Genomic DNA, 23,366 nt, shown 5'->3' on the forward strand with positions numbered 1-23,366 from the left:
GTACTTATCACTTAATTCTTCTTAGCTCTGCTTTACAGATGAGCTGCTTGAAGCTGGAGAAACCCAGAAACAGGATGGGGCTCATCTTGTTAGTAAGCATGGAGCTGACGTTTGCACTTCCAACCTTGTTCCAATGCTTGTTATCTGACTTAAACTTGTCCAGCTCTAGAGCTAAGTTCTTTTCTCAGGAACCCTTGACAAGAATGGGTTGCAGTTCAAGAATATGAGAAGTGAAATATTTTCAAAGTTGCCAAACAATATGTAAGAAATAAATTCACACAGGGCACCTGGGGGGGCTCAGCTGGTTAAGCATGTGACTCTTGATTTTTGGCTCAGGTCACCATATCACATTCCGGATTGTGAGTTTGGGCCCCACATTGGGCTCTGTGCTGACAGTGCAGAACCTGCTTGAGATTCTCTCTTTGCCCCTCTCCGGCTTGTGCACACGGGCGTGTGCTCTCTCTTTCTCTCTCAAAATAAACAAACAAACAAAAAAAAGAAATTCACACGAGGTAGCATTTCCTACAAAAGGAATTCATGATTGGGAAGGGATTACAATATTTCCATTTACATGTGATAATTTTTTTGCCAATTAGCAATAATTACTGTGACTGAAATATTAAATTTTTTTTTAACGTTTATTTATTTTTGAGACAGAGAGAGAGACAGAGCATGAACGGGGGAGGGTCAGAGAGAGGGAGACACAGAATCCGAAACAGGCTCCAGGCTCTGAGCTGTCAGCACAGAGCCCGATGTGGGGCTCGAACTCACCGACCGCGAGATCATGACCTGAGCCGGTCGGCCGCTTAACCGACTGAGCCACCCAGGCGCCCCGTGACTGAAATATTATATGTATTGTATATCATGAATATGAGGAAACAATGTTTTATGTTTTAGGTGAGGACATTAAAATTCTTTTTTTTTATTTAAGATTTAGTTTTTTTTTTTATGTTTATTTATTTTTTACAGAGAAAGACAGAGTGTGAGAGCAGAGGAGGGGCACAGAGAGAGGGAAACACAGAATCTGAAGCAAGCCTCAGGCTCTGAGCTGTCAGCACAGAGCCCAACATGGGGCTTAAACTCACGAACTGTGAGATCATGACCTCAGCTGAAGTCGGGTGCTTAACTGACTGAGCCACCCAGGGGCCCCTAAAGATTTTAGTTTTAAGTGATCTCTATACCGAACATGGGGCTTGAACTTACAACCATGAGATCAAGAATCACATGCTCTACTGACTGAGACAGCCAGACGCCCCAAGGAGGGCATTAAATTCTGATCATGCTTTTTCAATCCCTGATTGTATGGCATTTCATCCTAAGTAAAACCAAGTGAAAAAGAACATTATTTCCCACAAAGTTTGAGCAGAGTTCATCCCTGAGTTTTCTGGTGCCTACCTCAACCTTGAAAAACATCTTTAACAATTATTGTTAGCCAACATTTATAATGCATCTCCTTTGCCTCTTCCATTCAGAGACATTCTTTTTGCTGATTAACCTCATTCTTTCTCTTTCTTCTGCTTCCTTATGAGAACATAAACACTTGGCATTTCTCTATTGACAAACATTCCCTGGAAAATTAAGTAAAAAAGGAACATTAAGAAGCAGCTCTTAAACCTCCACTGCCTTTTTTTGCTTTTTTAACAGCTGCCGCATGGCTTCTCTGTTACACCAGGTACTCTGTCTGCTAGGGTGAAAAATGCTTCCATCTTGATGGTGAACCTGAACCATACAATAAAGGAGGGTTTTCAAACTGTGTTCCCCGGAGCCCTTGGGGACTTGACAGGGATCCCTCGGGTGGGCTGGGGGGACAGCAGGCTGCGAGTTATATGTGTGATGGAAGCAGAGCTGAGCTGGAGTTAGGTGGAGGCAGGTCTGCTTTTTTTTTTTTTTTTTTAACGTGTATTGTTGAGAAACAGAGAGAGACAGAGCATGAGCAGGGGAGGGGCAGAGAATGGGAGACACAGAATCTGAAGCAGGTTCCAGCCTCTGAACTGTCAGCACAGAGCCCGGCGTGGGGCTCGAACTCGCGAACTGTGAGATCATGATCTGAGCTGAAGTCAGATGTTTAACTGACTGAGCCACCTAGGCGCTCCAAGATCTGCTTTTATATTGGGTACCATGTACGGTTTTGTAGGAATAAAAAAGTTCTACAGCCACAAAAAAGTTTGAAAGCCGCTGTACATAGGCTTGAATCCCCTCCCAGAAATTTGGAACAGAACCATCTGCTGAACTCCAAAGCTAAGGAAAGGTAATATCCTTCACCAACATCTGGCGTGACAGTAAGAAGTAGTTGTAAAATGATCCTGCAAAATGGTGGGAAACGTAAGTTGGTAGTAACAACACAGCAATGGTTATGATGCAGGAAATGTGTGTGTGTGGGGCCATTCCATCTACTGTGTCCTCCTGAACCTGAAGCCAAGGTCGGCGGTTCTGACAGAAGGACTCTGGCTATCAAACTGGATCTGGCTTGTGCCAGTGGAAGGCATGAAGGTGAGAACCCAGTAGATCAGTAACAACTGTCATCAAATATTTGCTTTTGCTTTAAAAATCAACTCCATCACCTTCTTTTATAACTATGTTCTCTTTAATCTTCAAAAAAATTTTTTAAAAAGCTTATTCATTTTGAGAGAGAGAGAAAGAGAGACAGAGAGTGAGTATGCGAGCAGGGGAGGGGCAGGGAGAGAAGAAGACAGAGAATCCCAAGTAGGCTCCCAACTGTAGGCTCATGAACTGTGAGATCATGACCTGAGCCGAAATAAAGAGTCGGACATTTAATCGGCTGAGCCACCCAGGCGCCCACAACTGTGTTCTCTTCATGCTTACTTGCTGACTAAACAATTACCCCTTGAGATTCATACTGTACGCATTAAAAATGATCTGAAGGAGCGCCTGGGTGGCTCAGTCGGTTGGGTGGCCGACTTCAGCTCAGGTCATGATCTCGCGGTCCGTGAGTTCGAGCCCCGCGTCGGGCTCTGTGCTGACGGCTCAGAGCCTGGAGCCTGTTTCAGATTCTGTGTCTCCCTCTCTCTGACCCTCCCCCATTCATGCTCTGTCTCTCTCTGTCTCAAAAATAAATAAACGTTAAAAAAAAAATTTTTTTTTTTTAAATGATCTGAAAATACCACTATCTGCAAGTCTCATATTTTGTTATTAATGTTTCCTTTTCATGAAGTTCTGGATATTTGAGTCTTCTAAACTCTAGATTCTTTTTTTTTTTTAATTTTTAATTTTTATTTTTGAAAGAAAGAGAGAGAGAGACAGAGACGGAGTGCTAGTGGGGGAGGAGCAGAGAGAGAGGGAGACACAGAATCCAAAGCAGGCTCCAGGTTCCGAGCTGTCAGCACAGAGTCCGACATGGGGCTCGAACCCATGAACCTCGAGATCATAACCTGAGCTGAAGTTGGACGTTGAACTGACTGAGCCACCTGGGCACCCCTAAACTCTACATTCTTAAAAAGCAGGCTCTAATTTCGTTCATCTCTGTACTACTGCTTGGAAGTACCTAACATAGTACAGGCATACCTCAGAGACATCACGGGTTTGGTTCCACCCCGCTGCCATAAAGCCAATATTGCAATAAAGCGAATCGAATTCATTTTTGGGGGGGGGGGTTTCCCAGTGCATAGAAAAAATTATGTTTACATTATACTATAGTCTATTAAGTGTGCAATGGCATTATATCTAATTTACATACTCTAACAAACACTTCGTTGACACAGAGACATAGTGCGCGATTGCTGTTGGGAAAATGGCACCGACAGACTTCCTCGATGCAGGATTGCCCCACACCTTCAATTTGTAACAAATTGCAGTATCTGTGAAGTGCAATAAAACGAGGTCTGTCTGTACCTTGCTTATGAAGCAAGCACTAGATAAATATTTGGGAATGAAGGGCTCCCTGTCTTATTACCTGGAAATCGGTCGGCTGCTTAGTACCCCACGGCCCATCAAAACAGACACGCATAGATTTTAAATCGTTCTTAATCCAAATGGGTTTTAATTCTGTTTTCTGTTCTTTCCTTTCTGTCCAGGACAACCAAATAAAACCCCAAACAGATGGCTCAGCTTTCTTGGTGTGGAGGGAAATGTAAGGACAAACAGCCTCTGTGATGCCAATTTTCCTTTCGCCCCGATCAGAGGAGACTCGTGGAAAAAAAGTCACAAGATATCGTGGCAAATGGGCTCCTAAGGTGTGAGGACTACCCCACTCTGTGTCGGGAGCGTCCAACTAATCTAAAAACCCAGGCCACCAGAAAGTTGCCCGGTGGCTGACATAGCTCAGCCTTCCCAGGTATTAACTTCCAGATTACTCTTGCTCTGTAAAAACACATACTGTCTGAAATAGGTCTGCTATGGTGATGATGATGATGGTGATGATGGTGATGACGGTGATGAGGATGACGACAGCAGGAACACCCACTGAACACTATACAGTGGGCACTGGCCGAGCCCCTTATGCCCGTGATCTCACTTACACTTCACAACCGCCTTACGAGGTAGGGCTCTTACGACTTCCAGATGCCACGTGATCAGCCCACACACGACCCAGCAAGGCAGAGCCACTTGACCAAGGACTCAGGGCTTCTACTGCCGAATGGGACTTACCTAGGAAGCACAGAGTTAGGCGGCCTGGATTTTGCAGGGGATGCGACTTTCGGTTCTGGCCCAGAGCTCCCCGAAGGTCCTGGCAGAGAGTCCTGCGCTGGCCCCGGTTGGTTTGGAAGTACTTCCCTCACCGAAGTCAGGAGATGCTCTTTATCTTTAACTTCTTTTTCGCGGGACTTGGCTTTGTGTTCTGCCAGAAGGAGGTCAAATTGCTTTTTCCGGCCTGGGACTGCCCTCCGATGGCTTAGCGAATGTGTCTAAGGAGAAGAGAGATGAAAAGCACAGCCTCTTTGATCAGCACATAAACCTGCTTCCCCAGGCCCTCCATTTCAGAAACAGCAATTCATGGGAATTTGGAGGTGCTTGAAAAGTCAACTTCAAGGCAACGGCTCCTGTTCTGTGGCTGGGAAGAGGCAGACACCACACAAACGCAACCATGCCCTACACTCCTGGCGTTAAGAAGCCAAAGCTTCCTCCAGAAAATGGCTTAGGATGACCAGCTTCCGCGCAGAGCCCACGGAAACCTCTCTGGATGAAAGGCAACGGTGAGGGCGCGCTAGAGTTAATCCAGGTGCAGGTGGGAGGCTGGCTTTGGCCCGGACACACACGGCCGGCCACCGGGCAGAGGGGGCCACGGCCTCGAGCCCGGGGAGCACTAGCACTTCAGTGTGAAATACGGGGGCCGGGGGCTACCCGATGGCGGCCGCCTCGCGTCGGCTGTCCCCCGTGGCCACCCGGCGTGGCCGGATCAGGGGCGCGGCCGCTCGTCCTCCCCTCCGGGGCTGCCTTTCAGGCGCTGCCGCCGTTGCCGCCGCTCCCGCATACATTAAAACGTAGCAGGGTTTAGAACCGCCTGTGAGTGCCTATAAATACAATTTACTGTCTGGCCTCACAAGTAACAGGGGAAGCCTATTTTTTTTTTTTTTTCCTTCTTAAAAAGCCAGCCAGCTTGAGGCAGGCACTCTGCTACCATGGAAGAGAAGAAAGCATTTCCCTTACAAAGAACAGCTGGGGGTCATGTCGAGGTTCCACACCCTGCCGTGTGCAGAGAGTGGCATGCAAACATTTCGACAAAGGCCCCAGCGAGAGCAGGAAGTATTTTTTATGGAAAGAGAAATACCTTGCAGGTGAGGGATCTTGTGCAAGGTTTCTTTGTCTCGGGATCCAATACTCCACAGTGTTTATTTGGGTCAAATTCTCTCTCTGGTTTAAGAAACAAACAAAAAATATAAGAAAAAAGGAGACTAAATAGGATTTGGCATTAAGACTACATTTAAAAAAAAATGCACATTTGCACCAACAAGTGAGACATTGTCAGGCAATCTGGGTTTTTTGTTTGTTTGTTTTGTTTTTCTTTTCCTTTCTTTCTTTTTCTTTTTCTTTCTTTTTTTTTTTTTCCCCCAACCGGCCGCTAAAATGCTTCAAGAACCGCTCAGGGGAAAATGGCGCTCCCCTTTGACCCCTGAGTTCCAGGTCCAGCTTCGGGAGGGATGTAAATGCAGCACAAGGCGCCGAGGGGAGGGTGGGGGCAGGCACCAGAGGGCGAGGAGCCCTGACGCTGTCACATTTTATGTCACTTGAAGAGTTCCCCAGGTACTTGGCACTTTGGGCATAGCTGGCTGCAGACCAGGAAGAGGGCCTGAGGCCCAAGGGCCACTGTGTCCTGGGCGGCTCCCCCCACCTTGCCTTCCTGCTGGTTTTTAGCCATTTAAGTGGGAGATTATTCCTTGACAGGTCAGTGTGACCTGCCTCTCTTGTGCTTTGCCACGTCTTCAGCACCAGGCTTTCCCTGCAGCCGCGCTGACCAGAAATGTCGTTTACCTGATTCGGGAATGTTCTGGCCGTGTCGTAGGCAGGGGCAGGGGGAAAGTTCGGGTGTGTGCTCTATGTATGTCTGCATAGTTGTAAGTTGCCTGGAGGGCAGGGCCTGCTAGTCTCCCAGCTTGCTTTGCACCCAGCACGGGCCCTGTTGCTCCAAATGGGAATGAGCCAGGGCTAGCCAGCCCGTTGGAGCTGAAGGGCGGCTGTAGAGAGGCTAGGCTTTCTCCAGTTCCCGCCTTCTCCCTGGACTGTGGATGGCTCATGGTGAGGTTACTTCTAAGGACGCTGAACTTTTTATGCCCACTTATGGATCCTTTGCTCCTTCTGGATTACAGCAATGCTCCCTCCCCCTGGAGAAGGAGGGGAAGTGAGGCAATCCCTTAAGGACCCTTTAGGCTTCAAAGGTCCACCTTTCAGATGGTCTGTGCTGTTTCTGGAAGGCACCCAGCAGACACCTGAGTCCTGCAGCACAGGGATGACACAGCTCTTCTGGGCATTCAGGGAGGCCGGCAGCCGTGTTGGTGGGTGGGTGTGCGGGTGGGGGCTGTATATAAATTTGGGAATGTCTCCTTAAGAGGTCTGAATAGCTGCAAACTAAAAGGAAGTTACTCCAAGCACAATAACTGAATGTGTTCTGTTTTTAAAAGAGGGTTTGGGGGTTGTGCTGGTGGCTGCATCGGTGGTGATGATGATGGTTCGATAAAAAAACATTCTGACGTCCAAGACAGATTTCCTGGTTGGCTATCAAAATGCCTCCCACCTCTTTCTTTTTGTTTTTGTCATTGTCATCATCATCTTCTTCTCTTTCGAAGACTTGATTTTTAAGTAATCTCTACGCCCAATGTGGGGCTCAAACTCCCAACCTCGAGATCAAGAGTTGCATGTTCCACCGAATAAGCCAGCCAGGCACCATTCCCCCCCGCCCCCCCGCCCCGCCTTTTTCTAGCTTCACTTTTAGGACTAGAAAACTGTGAGGCCTGGAGACGCCTGTTTCCTGTATGCCCTCGCTGCCCACCAAGGAGGGCCTGGGCGCCGGGCCCCAGGCTGCCTGCCATGGAGTTCTTTCCCTCAGGCCTGTCGGAGTCAGACCGGGGCCCGGATCCACACCAGCTCTCACACTGGCCTGCAACTGAGCAGGTTGCTTGGCTGGGCAATAGGAGCTGGCCGCCAAATGTCAAAGTGAGATAGAAACAAGCGAGATAGAAACAAAAGACCCAATGAGACAAAACAACCAACAAAATGCAAAACCAACAGACACCAAGAACCCCCCCCCCCCCCCCCCCCCATATAACTTCAGGTCAGGGTGCAGGCTGGCAGCCATGGTCACGCTTCTGCCTCTGGACACTGCCCAGCCGGGCCTACTGGTTTTTCCAGGGATGTTACCACCCAGCTCTGCAGAGTGAAATTGAACTTTCCATTCAGGAAGAGAGCCAGGAGTAGGGGGCTCCTGTCTACACAGGGAGGCCCTGCAAGGCTCCAAGAGACTGCCAGGCTCTACCTTCCTTCCTTGATAGTGGGTGAATAGTACATAGAGACATTTTTAGGGTAAAGATTTTCTGAATGCTTTGGGGCCAAAATACTTTTAAGAAATAATTTTTTTTTTTTTTTAAGTTACAGATGTAAGACAGGAAAACCAAAATACACATTAACACAAAGTACAAAATAAAAATGACCCACAATTCTTAGGTTGATTAAGAATTATGCTCCTACTAGAGGGCCCAGTTTCTCTCTCACAGGGTGGTTTTCGTTGTATTTTCTTTTTTCTAGTCAACATTTGATAAATGCCCATGGTGTGTGAAGACGTAATAAAGTTTATAGCTTTTCTTGGTCTTTTGGAGGAAGCAGAACTGCCAGATTTAGTTCTACAACAAATCCAAAGCCAATATCATCCCTATGGGGGCCTCTAAGGGCAGCCATTGCCTCAAAGACTGGCCAAGTGCACCTTTCCAGGCATCCTGAGTGTCTACGCAGACAACCAAGAAGTAGATCTGGGAGAAATCCCTCAACACCTCACCTGCTGTGCTAGTCCAAGCATTCCTGAAGGGCAATTCCAACCTGATTATGTGGGAAAGGCAGTGGTAGCTCCAGACCACAGAATCAACATGGCAACCAACTAGACCAAAGGACAGAGTGGGGTAGATGGGACTGTCCCGAGCCCGCCCTGAGGTACTGTGGGGTATCACTGTGGTTGTCCACCTTCCCTGCACTGAGGCTTCCACGGAAACCGGGGGGGGTGGGGGGGGGGGCAGGCCAGCCTGTCAGCACACGGTAAGACCACCACAATGCATGGGCTGTTGTGGTTGGTGGAAAGCATCCTGCCTCCCGGGTCAAGAGGATCAACTCCCACTGAGTCGAGCGAGAGACCTCGTCCGACCCAGAAATAAGAGAACCATTTCTCCCTCGCATTTTTAGGCAGGGGTCCTGTTTGCACATAAATTCCGTGTCCCCCTTAAAATGAAACAGACCTGCTTAATTGTAAGAACACACCGCTCCTTGGTTACGAATATGACCCAGAGGCGCTCTAATCATGAGCCCGACTCTAACGACACAGACACATACCTGAAAGTCTCCTGTAAGGCTTGTTGTTGTTTTTGGTGCCATTTTGGTGTTTCTTGTCTATTGTGGCGGGCAAAATTCCTTTGCCATTTAAGATCTTCTCTGGGGAGGGTGGCACTGACTTAGACATCAAGACTGGCTTAATTAAAGGTGGGGTGGAGACGGCAGAGGACGAGGTGGAGCAGGAGGTGACCGCAGTAGTGGTTGTTGAGTTCATTTTGACATTGGCACCATCTGCCTTCACTAGATTAGGGATTTTCTCTAAACTGACTACAGGAACCGGAACGCTGAAAAATAAATGAATAGACACACACAATTGCCTTCTTTGATACATCTGGTCTGCTGAGAAGCTATACCCGCTTACCCTCATCAGAACACTTCCTTATCACTTATTTATACTCCTCTTACAAGCGAGCAGCGCGATCCCTTGATGGGAGGGAGATTTGTGCCTTGGAAAGGGCCAACGGGGGGTTCGAGGCTGGCGCAGCGCCAGGGATGGCATCGGAGCTGACTGATTACCTCCTGTACCGGCTGTCCTCATAGACCCTGCAGCTCCCCCTTCTCAGCCCCGACATGTCGGCGGTCTCTGAGACAGCACCTTGGGCAGAACAAGGTGCCCGCTGTGAAGCTCAGAAGAGATGCTGTTTGTCCCCTGAAGAGGGTGTGCCACCATGCCACTTGCTGACTCACATCCCCTCCCCCTGCTGCTCGCTGGTCTCCCACCTCGGCGATCAGGCCTGACATCTGCTTAGCTTGGGAGCGCTGACAGGCTCACACCGCACGAAGGCATGGCTGCGGGCCAGCGAGCCATGCTACCTGCTGTTGGAGGACTTCTGGATCACTCCTGTCCTGGGGATGGGCTCAGACTGAGAGAGGCACCATGTAACATTATCTAACATGCCATTTTAGGAAGCTAGTTATGTAAATAGGCAATTCTCAAGGCTGGCAGGTGAGAGGATGAATTTTAAGAAGACAGAGCACAAAGGTGCATGTTTGCTCTTCAAAATCTGTCACCATAGCCCCACTTCCCTGCGATTTCTCCGATAATGGATATGCGTTTGATTTCTGTGCATGTAATGCTGGGGGACCCTGTGTCTGGGGGGGCTGTGGAGGATTCTGTCTCAGGGTCTTGAAAGATGAGATAAGATGAATAAGCTTTTCCCTGGTTCCTGAACTGTTCTCTTTCCTCCTTGTAGGAGGGCAGAACGCTAACACTTCAGCTCCCCAATCGTCTCTGAGCTGAGAGGAGCCGACTTAGCTATTTGAATGCCAAATGATCTAGAATATAGCTTATACATACGTGCAGACAATGTAGGGCATGAGAGAGAGGCTGATTCTGCAGGGGAGGAGTCTCATCTGTCCACATGGCTGGCTGGCTCCTCTCAGATTTAGTCACAGATCGTTTTTTGGACCAATTTGTTCATGAAATTATTTTAGCGACCCCTCAGCCCTTGCCTCTTTGCTGACTTTGAAACAGGATCACAAGTGTTATTTATAGGTCTTTGCCAGTGAGAAGGGCACTCAGTGGTTAAGCAGATTGTCGCTGGACTTCACCCACTTTACCCTCGGACTATGTGCTTTCTTGACCTGGGGAAGGATGGTGTGGGATTTCAAGTCCTACGTGAAAGGAAAGTGGAACAGTGGGTTTCAGTAATACACTAAGTCCCTGATAATTTCGTCTTTGATCAGTGTCTCAATCACTGAGTTATGTCCCGACTGCTGCTACCTTCTATTTCATGGCAATTCGCAAAGAACTCACAAAGCACTGAAGCACAAGAAGCCCTTGAAAAGTCAGCACGGTAAGAAGCTGGAAAGAGGTTACCTGGTGAAATTAGTGCTGCATTCCTGATTTTTTTTTTTCTGAATGGTAAAAAAATATAAAACCATGGGACATGGGATTCTTCTAGGCTCCTTCCCTCACTCAATTTTAAAAGACACAAACCATACAAATTAGGGTCTTGAAGAGACAGACGTGCACCCATGTTCACAGCAGCATAATTCACAACAACCAAAAGGTGAAAGCAACCCAAACGACAATTAACGGCTGGCTGGATACACAAACTGTGGTATATCCATTCAGTGGAATATTATTCAGCCTTAAAAAGGAAGGAAATTCTGACATATGGATGAACATTGAGAACATTATGCTAAGTGAAGCAAGCCAGTCAGAAAAAGACGAGTATCGGAAGATTCCACTTTTGTGAGGTACCTAAAGTGGTCATATTCATACGGACACAAAGGAGAAATATGGTTGCCAAGGGCTGGGGTTGGGGGAGAACAGGGAGCTGTTATTTCATGGGTATAAAGTTGCCGTTTTGCAAGATGAAGAGTTCTGGAGATTGGTTGTACAACGTGAATGTACGTAACACTATACATTAAAAGTGGTTAGAATGGCACATTTTCTTATGCGTATTTTATCACAAGTAAAAATACAAACCATTCCCTCCCCCCAACAAATCACAAAATTCATGGAACTTAAATTACATGTCAATATCCTGGCTTTAAAAACACATATTCTAAAAGCCTGCTTAAAAAGTTCCTGTTGAGGGGCGCCTGGGTGACTCCGTCACTTAAGTGTCTGACTCTTGATTTTGGTTCAGGTCATGTTCTTACCGCTGTGAGATGGAGCCTGATGCCCTGGGCATGGAGCCTGCTTAGGATTCTCTATCTCTGCCCCTCCCCCACCCACGCGGGTGCTCCCTCTCCCCCTCTCGAAAAATGAAATGAAATGAAATAAAATAAAATAAAGCTCTTATTGATTTAGTCACCTTTGTCCTGATCTGTTGATTTCTGGTTTTTTTAGAATAAAAAGTTCAACTTTGGGTGGGAGGATTCTCTAGTGCCTGAGTGGCCTTCTCTGATATCCTTCTTTGTGAAGCCCAGTAAATTCAGGAAAGGAAATTAGGGCCCTGGGGTTTCAGGCTATTGTTGCATGAGTTGGTATGAGTAAAGGGAAGGCCTCTAGTTTCTGTGGAAAATGACCAGGGCACATGCTGAGTACCCATGAGTTCAGCCGACAAAGATATAATGTTGGGCTGGAATAATCTAGAGCAATCGTAAGAACTGAAATAAATGTAAACACCAAACCAAATGGTCCTCAAATGCTCATGGTACAGTTTGTGTTTCTCCCCTAAAGTCAACGTCCAACTCCAACATGCTCCTTAATTCAGCCACGAGAGCACAGGTCCACTTGGTCCAGCCATCTGGAACAGTGCCAGCTGACTCATCTCTTTGGTAATGCTTCTTTCCAACTGTGTGTTAGTGAGTGAGCTTGAGCCAGGTGAGCTAATATCTGTGACTGATCTCCCAACTTGGAATTTTCTCCACTATATAACAAGTGTGGTGCAGTCACACCCTCTACTGCCAATGCTTCCAGAACTCCAGACTTCAATCCCAACGCCCATAGGCAGGATGTGGAATTGGAGCCCATCAGAAATGAGAAGAGAAGGCTACTGTGAAGTTCCCTGGGATTGAGTTTTCTTGCATTGGAATGGGAGGCGTTAGGGAAAAAAGTCTGATCAAGAGTGTTTCAAAGGGTTCCAAAGACCAGATGAATTGTAAGGAGCTGAGCCACTGAGTAAACGTCTCTGATGCCAAGTAATTGGGACCCATCTTGGCAGTGGGAGGGGATAGGAGACTCAGTTGTTTTAGGTTGGAATTCTAAGGGTGTCCAGTAACTAAATGGAGAAGGGCTGTAGATAGAGTGAAGGAGGAGAACCTGGGAACTGACCTGGATACTTTTTTTTTTTTAAGACTTTATGTTAAGTAATCTCTACCCGAAATGTAGGGCTTAAACTCACAACCCCGGGATCAAGAATTGCATGCCACTCTGACTAAGCCAACCAGGCACCACTGACCCGGATACTTTTATCTTTGGTTGTCCCTCTGCCCCTAAGGTTTTGGGCTTCCCCTCTAAGGTAACCTGCCTCTGGTCTGAGTTGAGAAGGTACTTCTGCTGGGAGTTAAAGCAGGGAAGCAGGCAGCTCAGTGGTGGTGGGCAGGGTCAAACACATCCTTAGAAGAAACGAGAATCAGAGAGAGAGAGAGAGAGAGGTGAAAAGCCTTCCTGTTTGCTCTTGCCAACCTGATTCCCCAAGATAAATGTCAGCCATCAGTCCACTGGAATATTTAGTCTCTTTTCTCCACTACTGTTGGCAACAGCTCTCAGATCATAAACTAACGAACAAAGGAGGAAATGATTCCAAGATGGTGCCACACAATTTGGAAAACCGATCCCAGACATTCCATCTCGTTTCAGCTGAGAGCCCTGGTCCCTGCTTCACTTACACACACATCCCGCGTGTGTCTACACTCCAGGGTGTGAGGGTGCGGCTGTCTGGAAACCATCATCTCACGACTGCCTCCTGCTTTCTCCCTTGGTGCCCTTTCTCACTGTCCCACTTCCCCTACCATCACCGCTGGCCAGTACAGTGTCCCAGCCCTGGGCAGTGGACCCTGAATAACAGGTTTAATTTTTTCCATTGGAAAGAAGCCAAAAGATTCTGACCGCTGCTTTCTCAGTGTGGGTATCTCCCCCGCATGGAATCGCACTAACTCAAACATCTCCACGTGGGGTCGGGGGGCTGGGAGGGGTGGGTAGTTGGAAACACCCAGATGACTAAGCAGTTTATCACTCTGTTTGCTCAGGTGATAAACAAGCCTGGCAGTTACCGCCTCCCTCCCCAGGAAAGCCCAAGCCCCTCAAGTTTCAAGTTCCCTTTGTCTTAAGGGATGCAACTCACACACTTCCTGAGTCCCACAATCAGTTGCATTTATCACCTCGCTATTGTCCTTTCTTGGAGGAGCAGAGTTTGAAAGGGAAAGGTGAGTCCGGCTCTGTCCCTGTTGCTTTCATAATGCCTGTTTTGTTGGCTGCCAGGGAGCCCAGGGCTGCAGCTTGTTCCCCTGCTGTGTCTAATATACTGGGAGTAGTTATCTCCTTGTTAGCCCTGTACCTCTGTCTCTGGTCCGGGGAAGGGATCCTGGGAAGTCCTCCCTCACCCTCCTGGTTATGTGGGGGAGACATCTACCTTGCTTCTTTTCTGCCGCTTTGGCTGCCATGTCTTCTTCCTGAGTGCCTGTCTGAATTTATCATTCAGGACCGAGGAGGCTGCTCTGGCTTTAAGAAAAATGGCTCTCCCGGCACCAAGTGGATTCCTGCCCGGGGTGATGTCTGCAAAAGAGCAGAGGTGGAAGAATCTCACGGTGCCATTTCAAGGGCCACCCGTGTCTTTCGGGACCAGCTGCTCTCCTGCCAGCTACACGGTCCTGTGGATCTGATTTATTCTTTCATCATCAACAGATAAGTCTTAAAAGAATGGTTCAGAAAATCTGGAGGCCTGCAGAAATCGTTGCCAGCTCTGCTCTACTTACCGGCGCAGGGTAAAGATGGATTTGACAGGCAAGAGCCCGAAGACATATGGTATTTGTGCTGTGGGTTATGTGTCTGATGAGAGTTCTCAGCTGTCTGATTTCTTCCCACCAATTCTTTCGACAAAGGCCCATGTGCCTGTGCTACTGGCCTGGCAGAATTTTGAGGATCTCTGAGTCACTGCCAGATCCTTGAACAGGCCACCTCACCCAGCCTCCTGCCTTCTAAGCAGTGACAGTATTTAAGTCATCCCAAATAAAAGGGGGGATTTACTCTATTTTAAAAGATCCTCAGGGAAGGAATTAAATTTGGCTCATTTGGATGCATTCTGGGAGCAGCTATCAGGACATTATTTACATCAAGTTTAAATTCTTCAAGTGGAAGAAATACCTGGGACATTCTTAAAGCCTGAGGGTCAGGCAATTGCTAAGAATCAGCCTCAGTAACAGAGCTACAAAGTCCTCAATGGATAGAGGAGGCACTATGTAAATCCCGATGAATGAATCAATGTTTGTTTTTTTTTTTTTTTTTTAATCTGGAAAAATAGATTGGGAAAAACTTTTAGAAAGCCAATTTGTAAACACCTTAAGCAAACAGAAAACAGGGTAATCAACCACAGAGCACATAAATTAAAAAAAAAAAAAACACCTGCTAGATTAATCTAATATTATTTTGTGGCTGAGGGTCAGGTCCGGTGGTCAGGGAGAAAGCACTGTGTTTACTCTCTCCTGGCCTTTGCACAGCTTTGGATTCACTCCCATATAACCCACCCTCAATAAACTGGGAAAACGTGGTCAGACCACAGAGCTATTGGGGGTGAGAGGCCCTGGCAGCAGAGGCAAAAAAGATTGGGTAGCGGGGTCTTGTGCCAGCCCAGAGCGGTACCCAGCAGAGCTCACAGGGGCCTGTCGCCGGCCAGGAAGGTTAGAGCATCTCCATCAGTGACTTGGGTGATGGGCCAACATCTCCATCAACTCGGAGGAGAGGTGGTTAGCCACTGAGAAGATGTGGGACTTTCCCTTCAGCCCATTATGAATGGGGGAGAGATGAACCTGGGGACTTTGAGGAATTGTAAAAGTGGCCAGGAGCAAGTGAAACAAGGAGGGTTGGATGTCATTGCTCTACGGGGCGTTGCAAGATAGTTTAGGATAAAATCGTTAGGAATATAGGCTTCAAATCAGACAAACCTAGATGCGAATCCTGCCAGTTGCTTATGGTAGAAAAGCCATCAGACTTCCCGAGTCCAGGGCCTCGGCAAGCCTGTAAGGACTTCTGTGAGAATTAGAAGAGGGTGGCTGACCTGGAAAGTGGAAATGTGCCAGTTTCAGTTCCTCCCTGCCTCCTCAGCGGGGACAGACTCGTATAGGCATATGGGGGCTGCCCTCCCTACCTTATTTCAGGAACTTACCACTCTGGGCCTCAGTTTCCCTATCAGTAAAATGAAGATCATGGTAGAGATTTGAGGTGATTACATGAGATCATACAAACGGAGTGCTTAGCAAAGTTCTGGGCATACAGTTGGCCTTCAACAACTTGGAGCTAAAATAAAAAGGGGAGAGAAGATTGTGCTGTCCCCTCTCCCTACTGCCCCTGAGTCTTGTGGGGTATACCTCTGGGGTGCAACTCATCAGAAACTTGTGTCCTCTTTGCCTTCTGGTCCGACAATGGAGGGAGGGCCACACAAGGCGGGAGGAGGAAGGGGCTGGTGGCCTTCCATATTTACCATATTCACCCAGGGGAGGATCACTTTTGGGGGGGTGTAGTGAAGAGGAAAAACAGAACTAGGTAGGACATCTTCCCTTCCCCATTGCTTCTCAATCCCTGATCTTGTATGCACGGCCCAAGCCTGGACAAGAGGTTAGAGATCCCAGCTGGAGAACGCATTCCGGAGGAAAAGTGAGCAGGAGGTAACAGGGGTCCTTCTGGCTCTAAGACATCTTCTGTAAGACTGACTGCATGGGTTCTCAGCTGCTCCAGATTTCCTGGAGGCGGAAGGCCCCAGCATCAGCCTCTGTTAAGTCTCTCCAGCACTTTGGTTAATCAGGGTTTCGCAAGGCCTGGAGCTCAGAAGGTGGTCCCCAAACCCGCTGGGAGATCAACAGGCACTAAATGCCATTCCTGGTGAGTCGTAATGCCCTAAGACTGTGGGAAAAAATCAGCAAGCTACAGGAAAGGAAGATGAAGAAGGGAAAACAGAGTCCTGGCACAGCAGGGTAAGTCGTGCAGGACAGGCTGTCTCTAGAGTGCACTTGGACCAGCTTGCCTGCTGTGCTGCTGCCTTGGGTGGCGCATCCAGGAGGAGTATGAGACCAACCCTAGGCCAGACCAATTGCACCTGCTCTGACAACTAAAAGTGTCAGTTAAAACGAATACTGAGTGAAATTCACATCAAGGCATAAATGGTATCAGAGCCTCTGAGGGCAGGACTTGAGACGTCAGTGACTAGGAAGCAAGTGGATCCTGGGGGGAGCGCTGGTGCAGAGCAGAACAGAGCCCCAACCACCACCACCCCCGCCCCCCCGGCCCAGGACAGGCTCAGGAGAAGCAAGCAGGAGCGCTCCCCTCTGTAGCCACCAGAGGTCATTGGCTCCCGCTACCAGAGCTGCAGGCGGCTCCCGTCTGCCCGGCCTGTTCCTCGCCTTCCAGACCCAGCACAGCCAAGACATTCACTGTCTCTCTCGGGCCCAGGAGCCAACACTGACTGGGGGGTGGTGGGGAGGGGAGAGGACTCCTCACAGAACATCCTCCCTCACCCCCTGCCAGGGGAGGCCCGGAGCCAAGCCCTGGGCTCAGGTCCTCAGCTTTTGCTTTCAGGAAGCTTGTTCTGAGCAGACTGGGGATGCACAAATGGCACGGTGTCCCTGGCTGCCTGTGGGTGCCCCAGCCTCTGCTTCCCACCGTCCTTCACACATGAAGAGCCCCAGGGAGCGTCTTCCCTCACAAGTGGCCAGGGAGCCAGGGTGTCACTCACTCTGCTCTTTCCTTCTCCACACGGAATCCTGGGCAGGCAGCCCTGCACCCCAAACACCTCCATCCAGAACACTGAGCACACTGTTTAAACCATCAAGAGCTGGAGACTTGACATGGACCTACAGCAGACTCAGGAAATTCTTTGTCCCAAACTAAATACTTTGTATTAAAACAAAAAACAAAAAACAAACTCTTCTGGTTCACAACATCACCATCCAGTCAGAGACCTTGGCTCTTTCCTGACATTCGGTCACTCACAGGTCTACCTGCAGGTCATCGTTGCTCGCCTGAACACTGATGAAAATCCCTACCACCAGTCTTTCCGTCCCAGCCTCTTCTCAGCCTCCACTCAGCTCCCGTGCAAATCTGACCCCGCAGTCCTGCTGTTCCAAAGGCTTGGCGGGCTCCCCGCTGTCCAGAGTCCAACCTCACAGCCCAGCCCCCCACAGCCCGTGCCCTGGGGAACCTTCCCCCACAGCCTGGTGGGGCTCTTACCGCTCCTTAAACACCCAGCTCTCAGCTTGGCTCCCGGCCTTTATGTGGGCTGGGCGGTTCCTTCTGTGGCGGTGCCCTCCTCCCTCCTCCGGGTGAATACTCCCCCATCTGCCCAGATCCAGATGAAATGTCCTCTTCTCTCTCAGGGCTGGCTGTTCCTTCCTAGGTGTTTGTGCCACATTTATCATGTCAAATGGCAAGGTCTCAGTTCTATGTTAATGTGGCCTGACCAGAAAATGGGCTACCTGAGGACAAGGACCTTGACCAAGTGTCCATGTTGCTCTGGAGTTACCTCAGTGACATATGCATTATTTGGCACTGAGGAAGGGCTCGGTGAATGGTCGATGAGTGAATTAATGTTCTCAGTGAAGGTTAAGTCACATAACACGATAAAACCAACCAGTGCTCTGCCAGAACAAACGCTGGAGGTAAGTGGCAGCCTGCAGCTGTCTCCCTTCCTGGTGGAGGAGCCAGAGTGATTACAAAGGAGGCGGGTGGGGGGGGGGCGGCTTGTCGATCCTCTCATTGTCTCTTGACACTCATACACTGAGCACTTGCCACTGCTGGCCAGGAGGCTATGGAAGATCGTACCTAACCTTCACCCCCAGTTTATAGAGGAGGAACCTGGGGTTTAGAAAGGTTGCCTCAGGGCATTCAATCAGCAAAGCAAAGGGCAGCAATGGGGCTTGACTTCAAGCAGCTCTCAGGACGGTGCACCTGATCTTAGCACTGGCAGTGAGAAGTCCTGGGGTAGAGTCCCAGCTCCACCATCGTCCAGCTGTAATCTCGGACCATTCTCTTCATCAGTGTGGGCTGCTTCCTCATCTTGCCACCGAGCAGACGTGAGGCTCTGGAGGCGTCTAATAAGTACCATGTGCAGTGCGAGCACAGAGGACGGTGACTACTAATTTTTGTGGCTCCTCCTCCCTTTCTCGGCCATGTCATTTGTTTCCTTCCCAGCTGTCCTAGCCTGTATGTTCCTTCCCTAGACTCTAGTCCCTATTTCGGAGCACTTTTGGGACTTGACAAGGTCAGCTGAGTTTCTACACAAGGAGCTGTCCATTGTCCTTATCTTGATCATCTGGAAACCCAGTGAGCCTGCAGCACTCAAGTGTTTCAGTTCCTACGCCTCTGTGTCCTGGAAGGGACATGGTCCCCCCGGATGCTCTAACATTCTGGCCTGTTCCTCCCATCCTCTCATGACTGCTCTTTCCATTCCCTCCCTCTGGGGCTCATCACAGTAACCTCCATCTACTTCCCTTCCTCTACCTGCCTTTCCCCCCCTCACCCTCTGCCCCACTGCTCCCTTAACACCCAAACCTGCACCACTAGGGGTAAAAACCAGCCCCAGAATGCCCCCCTCATGTCTTGTGTGAGGGCCTGCATTTGTAAGTGGGGTCTAGGGAGGGACTTCTGTGGGATGCTATACCGACTCCTTGGTTCCCTTCTGATTAGGGTTTTCCTCGCAGTCAAGTGCGTCCTGGGACATGGGTGCAAATGCAGGCAGAGGCCATGGTACAAGGATGCGCTGAACTCGCCTCTTCCTTAATTTAAGGGAAAATAGCTTCCCCTTCTTGCCAGAGCACAAAGGTTTTTTCCTTTTTATCATCCAGGACCATACTTCTCCCTTCCCAACTCTCATAATTGTGATAGGGACAACAGTCCCATGATGGGAGCCTGGCAGTCTGATTTCTCACCCAGAACTCAAAACATAGCTATCTATACCTGTCGTTTCCTTTAGCATCAGAAAAACCGCATGAGGAGGGGGAAAGGAGCAGTTCTATTTCACAGGCTCCTTCATTCATTCACTCATTATTCATTCACTTAGCAAATATTTGCTGGGATGCTGGATTCCATGCTACACCACAGGAGGCCAGGGAGCTAAAGGTCCAGATGGAGGCAGGGGAGGATAAAGATGCAAATGAGTATAACAGACAACGAAGGCTCTTACAGCAGTAGCTTGAGTACTAGTGGGAGCTTAGAGGAAGAAGCATAAAAGTCTGGGAAGGGGCACCTGGGTGGCTCAGTTGGTTAAGCATCTGACTTCGACTCAGGTCCTGATCTTGTGGTTCATGAGTTCGAGCCCCGTGTCAGGCTCTGTGCTGACAGCTCAGAGCCTGGAGCCTGTTTCGGATTCTGTGTCTCCCTCTCTCTCTCTGCCCCTCCCCCACCCACGCTCTGTCTCTGTCTCTCTCAAAAAGAAACAAACATTAAAAAAAAAAAAGTTGGGGCGCCTGGGTGGCTCAGTTGGTTGAGCGGCCGACTTCGGCTCAGGTCACGATCTCGCGGTCCATGAGTTCGAGCCCCGTGTCGGGCTCTGTGCTGACAGCTTGGAGGCTGGAGCCTGTTTCGGATTCTGTGTCTCCCTCTCTCTGACCCTCCCGTTCATGCTCTGTCTCTCTCTGTCTCAAAAATAAATAAACGTTAAAAAAAAAATTTAAAAAAAAAGTTAAAAAAAGAAAGTCTGGGGAGACTTCATGGAGGAAGTGACACACATGCAGAGAGGTTGCTTCTGGTAAGGAAAACCGCACATGCCAGCACACGGAGGCACGTCTGAGGAGCTACAAATAGACTGGGACGCCTGGAATATGAAATGAAGGAGTTAAAGTGTTGGTGGCAGCAGTTGGACAAGTGGGAAATGCCAGATCATATGTCCACCTCCGAAGAGGTTAAGCCTCTGCTCTGTAGGCAAACAACTGAGAGACCCTGGAGAGTTGTGAGCAGGGCAGGGGCATGATGCACTCAGGTGGGGGGTGTGGACGGCAGACTGGGGAAGGGCACGGTGAGGGGTAGGGAGACCAGGCAGAGGCCGCCGCAAGAATCCTAAGAATCTGGGTGATCAGAGGGTAAGTTGGGTCACCTGGAGGGTCTGCAGCACTTCGGATCTCTGAGATTTCCCCAAGTGGGAGCCCGGAGAAGACTCTCTACGTCCTCTGGGAGCCATTAATACGGAGCCGTGGTCTTGCCCCCACTTCATGGCAACACCAGGCAAGAACCGATAAGCCAGCCTTGTTTCTCCCAAGGCACTCAGCCAGGGCCTCTCAGCTCTTCCCCCTCTGCAGAGAGTGCTGGGAAAGACTTCCACACCACTCCTACTCCCCAAACCTCCACTGCTCCAGGGGGACACAGCCCTTGTTCTAAGCATCCAGAGGAGCCCTGCCTGAGGAAGGAGAGGGAGACCCTCCCCCACCTCACTGTCGGGCACACGCAGGAGGCCAGGGAGCCTGCTGATTTTTCTTTTGCTCTGGCTCATTTTCCTTCTGGAGCAGCGGGCTCATCTCCTGCATTTTTAATAGCTGAGCGTATTTAGCATTCAGCACACACGTGTGGGTTGATAAGGCCCAAAGAGAAGGCAACAAGCCATGCAGGGAGGAAAGCCTCCTCCCTGCTCTCGCCCACATCAACGGGTTTGCAGGTTTCAGTTCCCTATGGCTCCCTTCCTGGACTAGGATAGCCGAAGTGACAGCAGGTGGGAAAGTCAGACTGGCTGACTTAGTCCCTATGCGGGGCTAGTCCCCTGGCTGAGTAGGAAATCAGAAGTAAAGGCTGAAATGTTCATTTTAGCTCAAAAGGGCTGAATAGCCATAAATCCCTTTTGACTTCCACCTAGAGACAGAATCATCTTGTGCCCCTCCCTCCACCTTTATGGGCTCCATGGACACCTGGATGGCAAGACCACGGGCAGGGTATTCTCTGGCCTGACCCCCTGCAGGACCATGCACCAGTGGAGAGGGGCTCTGACTGGGGGCTGGGGGGGGCGGCACTGGGAGTGCTGCTGGGGAGACCCACACGGGACAAATTTGGTAGCACAAGGATGCCCTCTCTGTTTCTCCCTTTCTTCTAACGCGGAATTATTTTTTAACCTCCCCATCCACAGAAGGGAGCAAATAACAAACCCACGGGCCATTTCACCTTGCATGAGATGCCACGAGGTCAGCCTCAACTCAGGAGTGGCGTTTTTATTTCTGTACATGGGAGTTTGAGCTACTTGGAAAAGGGCGCCCCTAACCTGATGTTAAGTCTAATCTGAAGGCCACAGTCCACCACCTGCACCCAAGACTTATGCTTTTCTGACCTCTAGGGGCTGCTACAGAGCTCCTCTGGGGCAGGGGAGTCTCTGCACTGCCCGACTGGGACCTCTAGGCCGGTTCCCACCTCACACCCAACAGCGGCAGGCTAATGTGGGAGAAGAGCAAACGTTCCTTCCACCCTAGAATCTATCAGTTCCAGCGGGGAGCATAACATCCCAGAGATGCCAGGAGCCACATTCATACACCTGTGAATCAAAGAACCAGAGGGGCTTACCAAGGGTCACCTGGCCAAGGTGTCCAGGTTTGTGCGGTCCGACACGGAAGCCACTAGCCATTTGTGGCTATTGAGCATTTAAAAAAGTGGTTGAGGAACTGAATTTTGAATTTTATGTAATTTGAATAAGTTTGATTCAGTTATTAGAAAATGTTTAGGGGCGCCTGGGTGGTTAAGTGTCCGACTTCGGCTCAGGTCATGATCTTGTGGGCTTGAGACCTGTCTTGGACTCCACACTGTCAGCACAGAGCCCGCTTCAGATCCTCTGTCTCCCTCTCTCTCTCTGCCCCTTCCCCACTTGCATGCTGTCTCTCTCTCTAAGATAAATAAACATAAAAAAAAACAAAGAAAGAAAGAAAGAAAGAAAAAGAAAATGTTTAAGTGTGTCTGGAACAACTTGGGTTTGCAAATTCATTTTATGATCTCTAGTTGTTTATGAAACCTAAAAATGGATAAAATATTTCTGATGAAAATTTGGTGTCCAAATTGACGGGTGCTGTAGGTGTAAAACACACAGGATTTCGAAGACTTGGTAGAACAAAAAAACAAAAATTATCTCGCTGATTATACGTTGAAATTATAAGATGGTGGATATATTAGGAAAAAAGTAAAAATTATCTCACTGATTATATGTTGGAATTATAAGATAGTGGATATATTAGGGAAAAAAACCAGAAAATTATCTCACCGATTTATGTTGAAATTATAAAATAGTGGGTATATTAGGTTAAATAAACTATATTATTAAAAATTGTTTCCTTTCCCTTTTTCCAACGTGGCTGCTAGAAAATTTACATTTCCACTCGTGTCACACATTACATTTCCATTGGATGGCACCAGCCCAAACACGTGTAGATAAAAGGTTAACTGTCCCAAGAATAGAAATCTTACAATCCTTTTCAATGGTCAGATCAATTTCACTCAATTCGACAAATATTTACTGACAAAGGGACCATGTTTGCGGAGCGTGAGGCCCCACCATGCAGGAGATTCTGCAATTACTTCCGAGCAGAAGGAATGACACGAGGTCTCACCTGTGGCAGACCATGGACAGAGTCATGGGAAAGGTAAAAATGAAGGGTCCTGGGAATTAAAAGGGAGATGCCAGCATACCAGTGGCCTGCAAGGAGGGAATGCGTGAATGGCAGGTAGAGGAAGGTGGCCAGTGGGATAGGCAGTGAGGGCAGTGGGGGATTTGGACCAGGAAAGAGGGCCAGGATGCTGTGGGAAGATTCTCGACTTT

General features: G+C 48.9%; 1 protein-coding gene across 12 annotated transcripts in view; it reads right to left on the reverse strand.

The window, feature by feature from the left end:
* ATXN7L1 (ataxin 7 like 1) overlaps positions 1–23,366 on the reverse strand; it is a 248,477-nt gene that overhangs the window by 24,684 nt on the left and 200,427 nt on the right. For all 12 annotated transcript variants that reach the window (XM_058725362.1, XM_058725361.1, XM_058725359.1 and 9 more), the window contains 3 exons: positions 8,986–9,269; positions 5,726–5,808; positions 4,606–4,862 (listed from right to left, as the gene is read on the reverse strand). In XM_058725362.1, coding sequence (XP_058581345.1) covers positions 4,606–4,862; positions 5,726–5,808; positions 8,986–9,269 — 624 coding nt within the window. The remainder of the gene's footprint in view (positions 1–4,605; positions 4,863–5,725; positions 5,809–8,985; positions 9,270–23,366) is intronic.

Source organism: Neofelis nebulosa, chromosome 4 (genome assembly GCF_028018385.1).
Source record: "Neofelis nebulosa isolate mNeoNeb1 chromosome 4, mNeoNeb1.pri, whole genome shotgun sequence".
Lineage (NCBI taxonomy): Eukaryota > Metazoa > Chordata > Mammalia > Carnivora > Felidae > Neofelis > Neofelis nebulosa.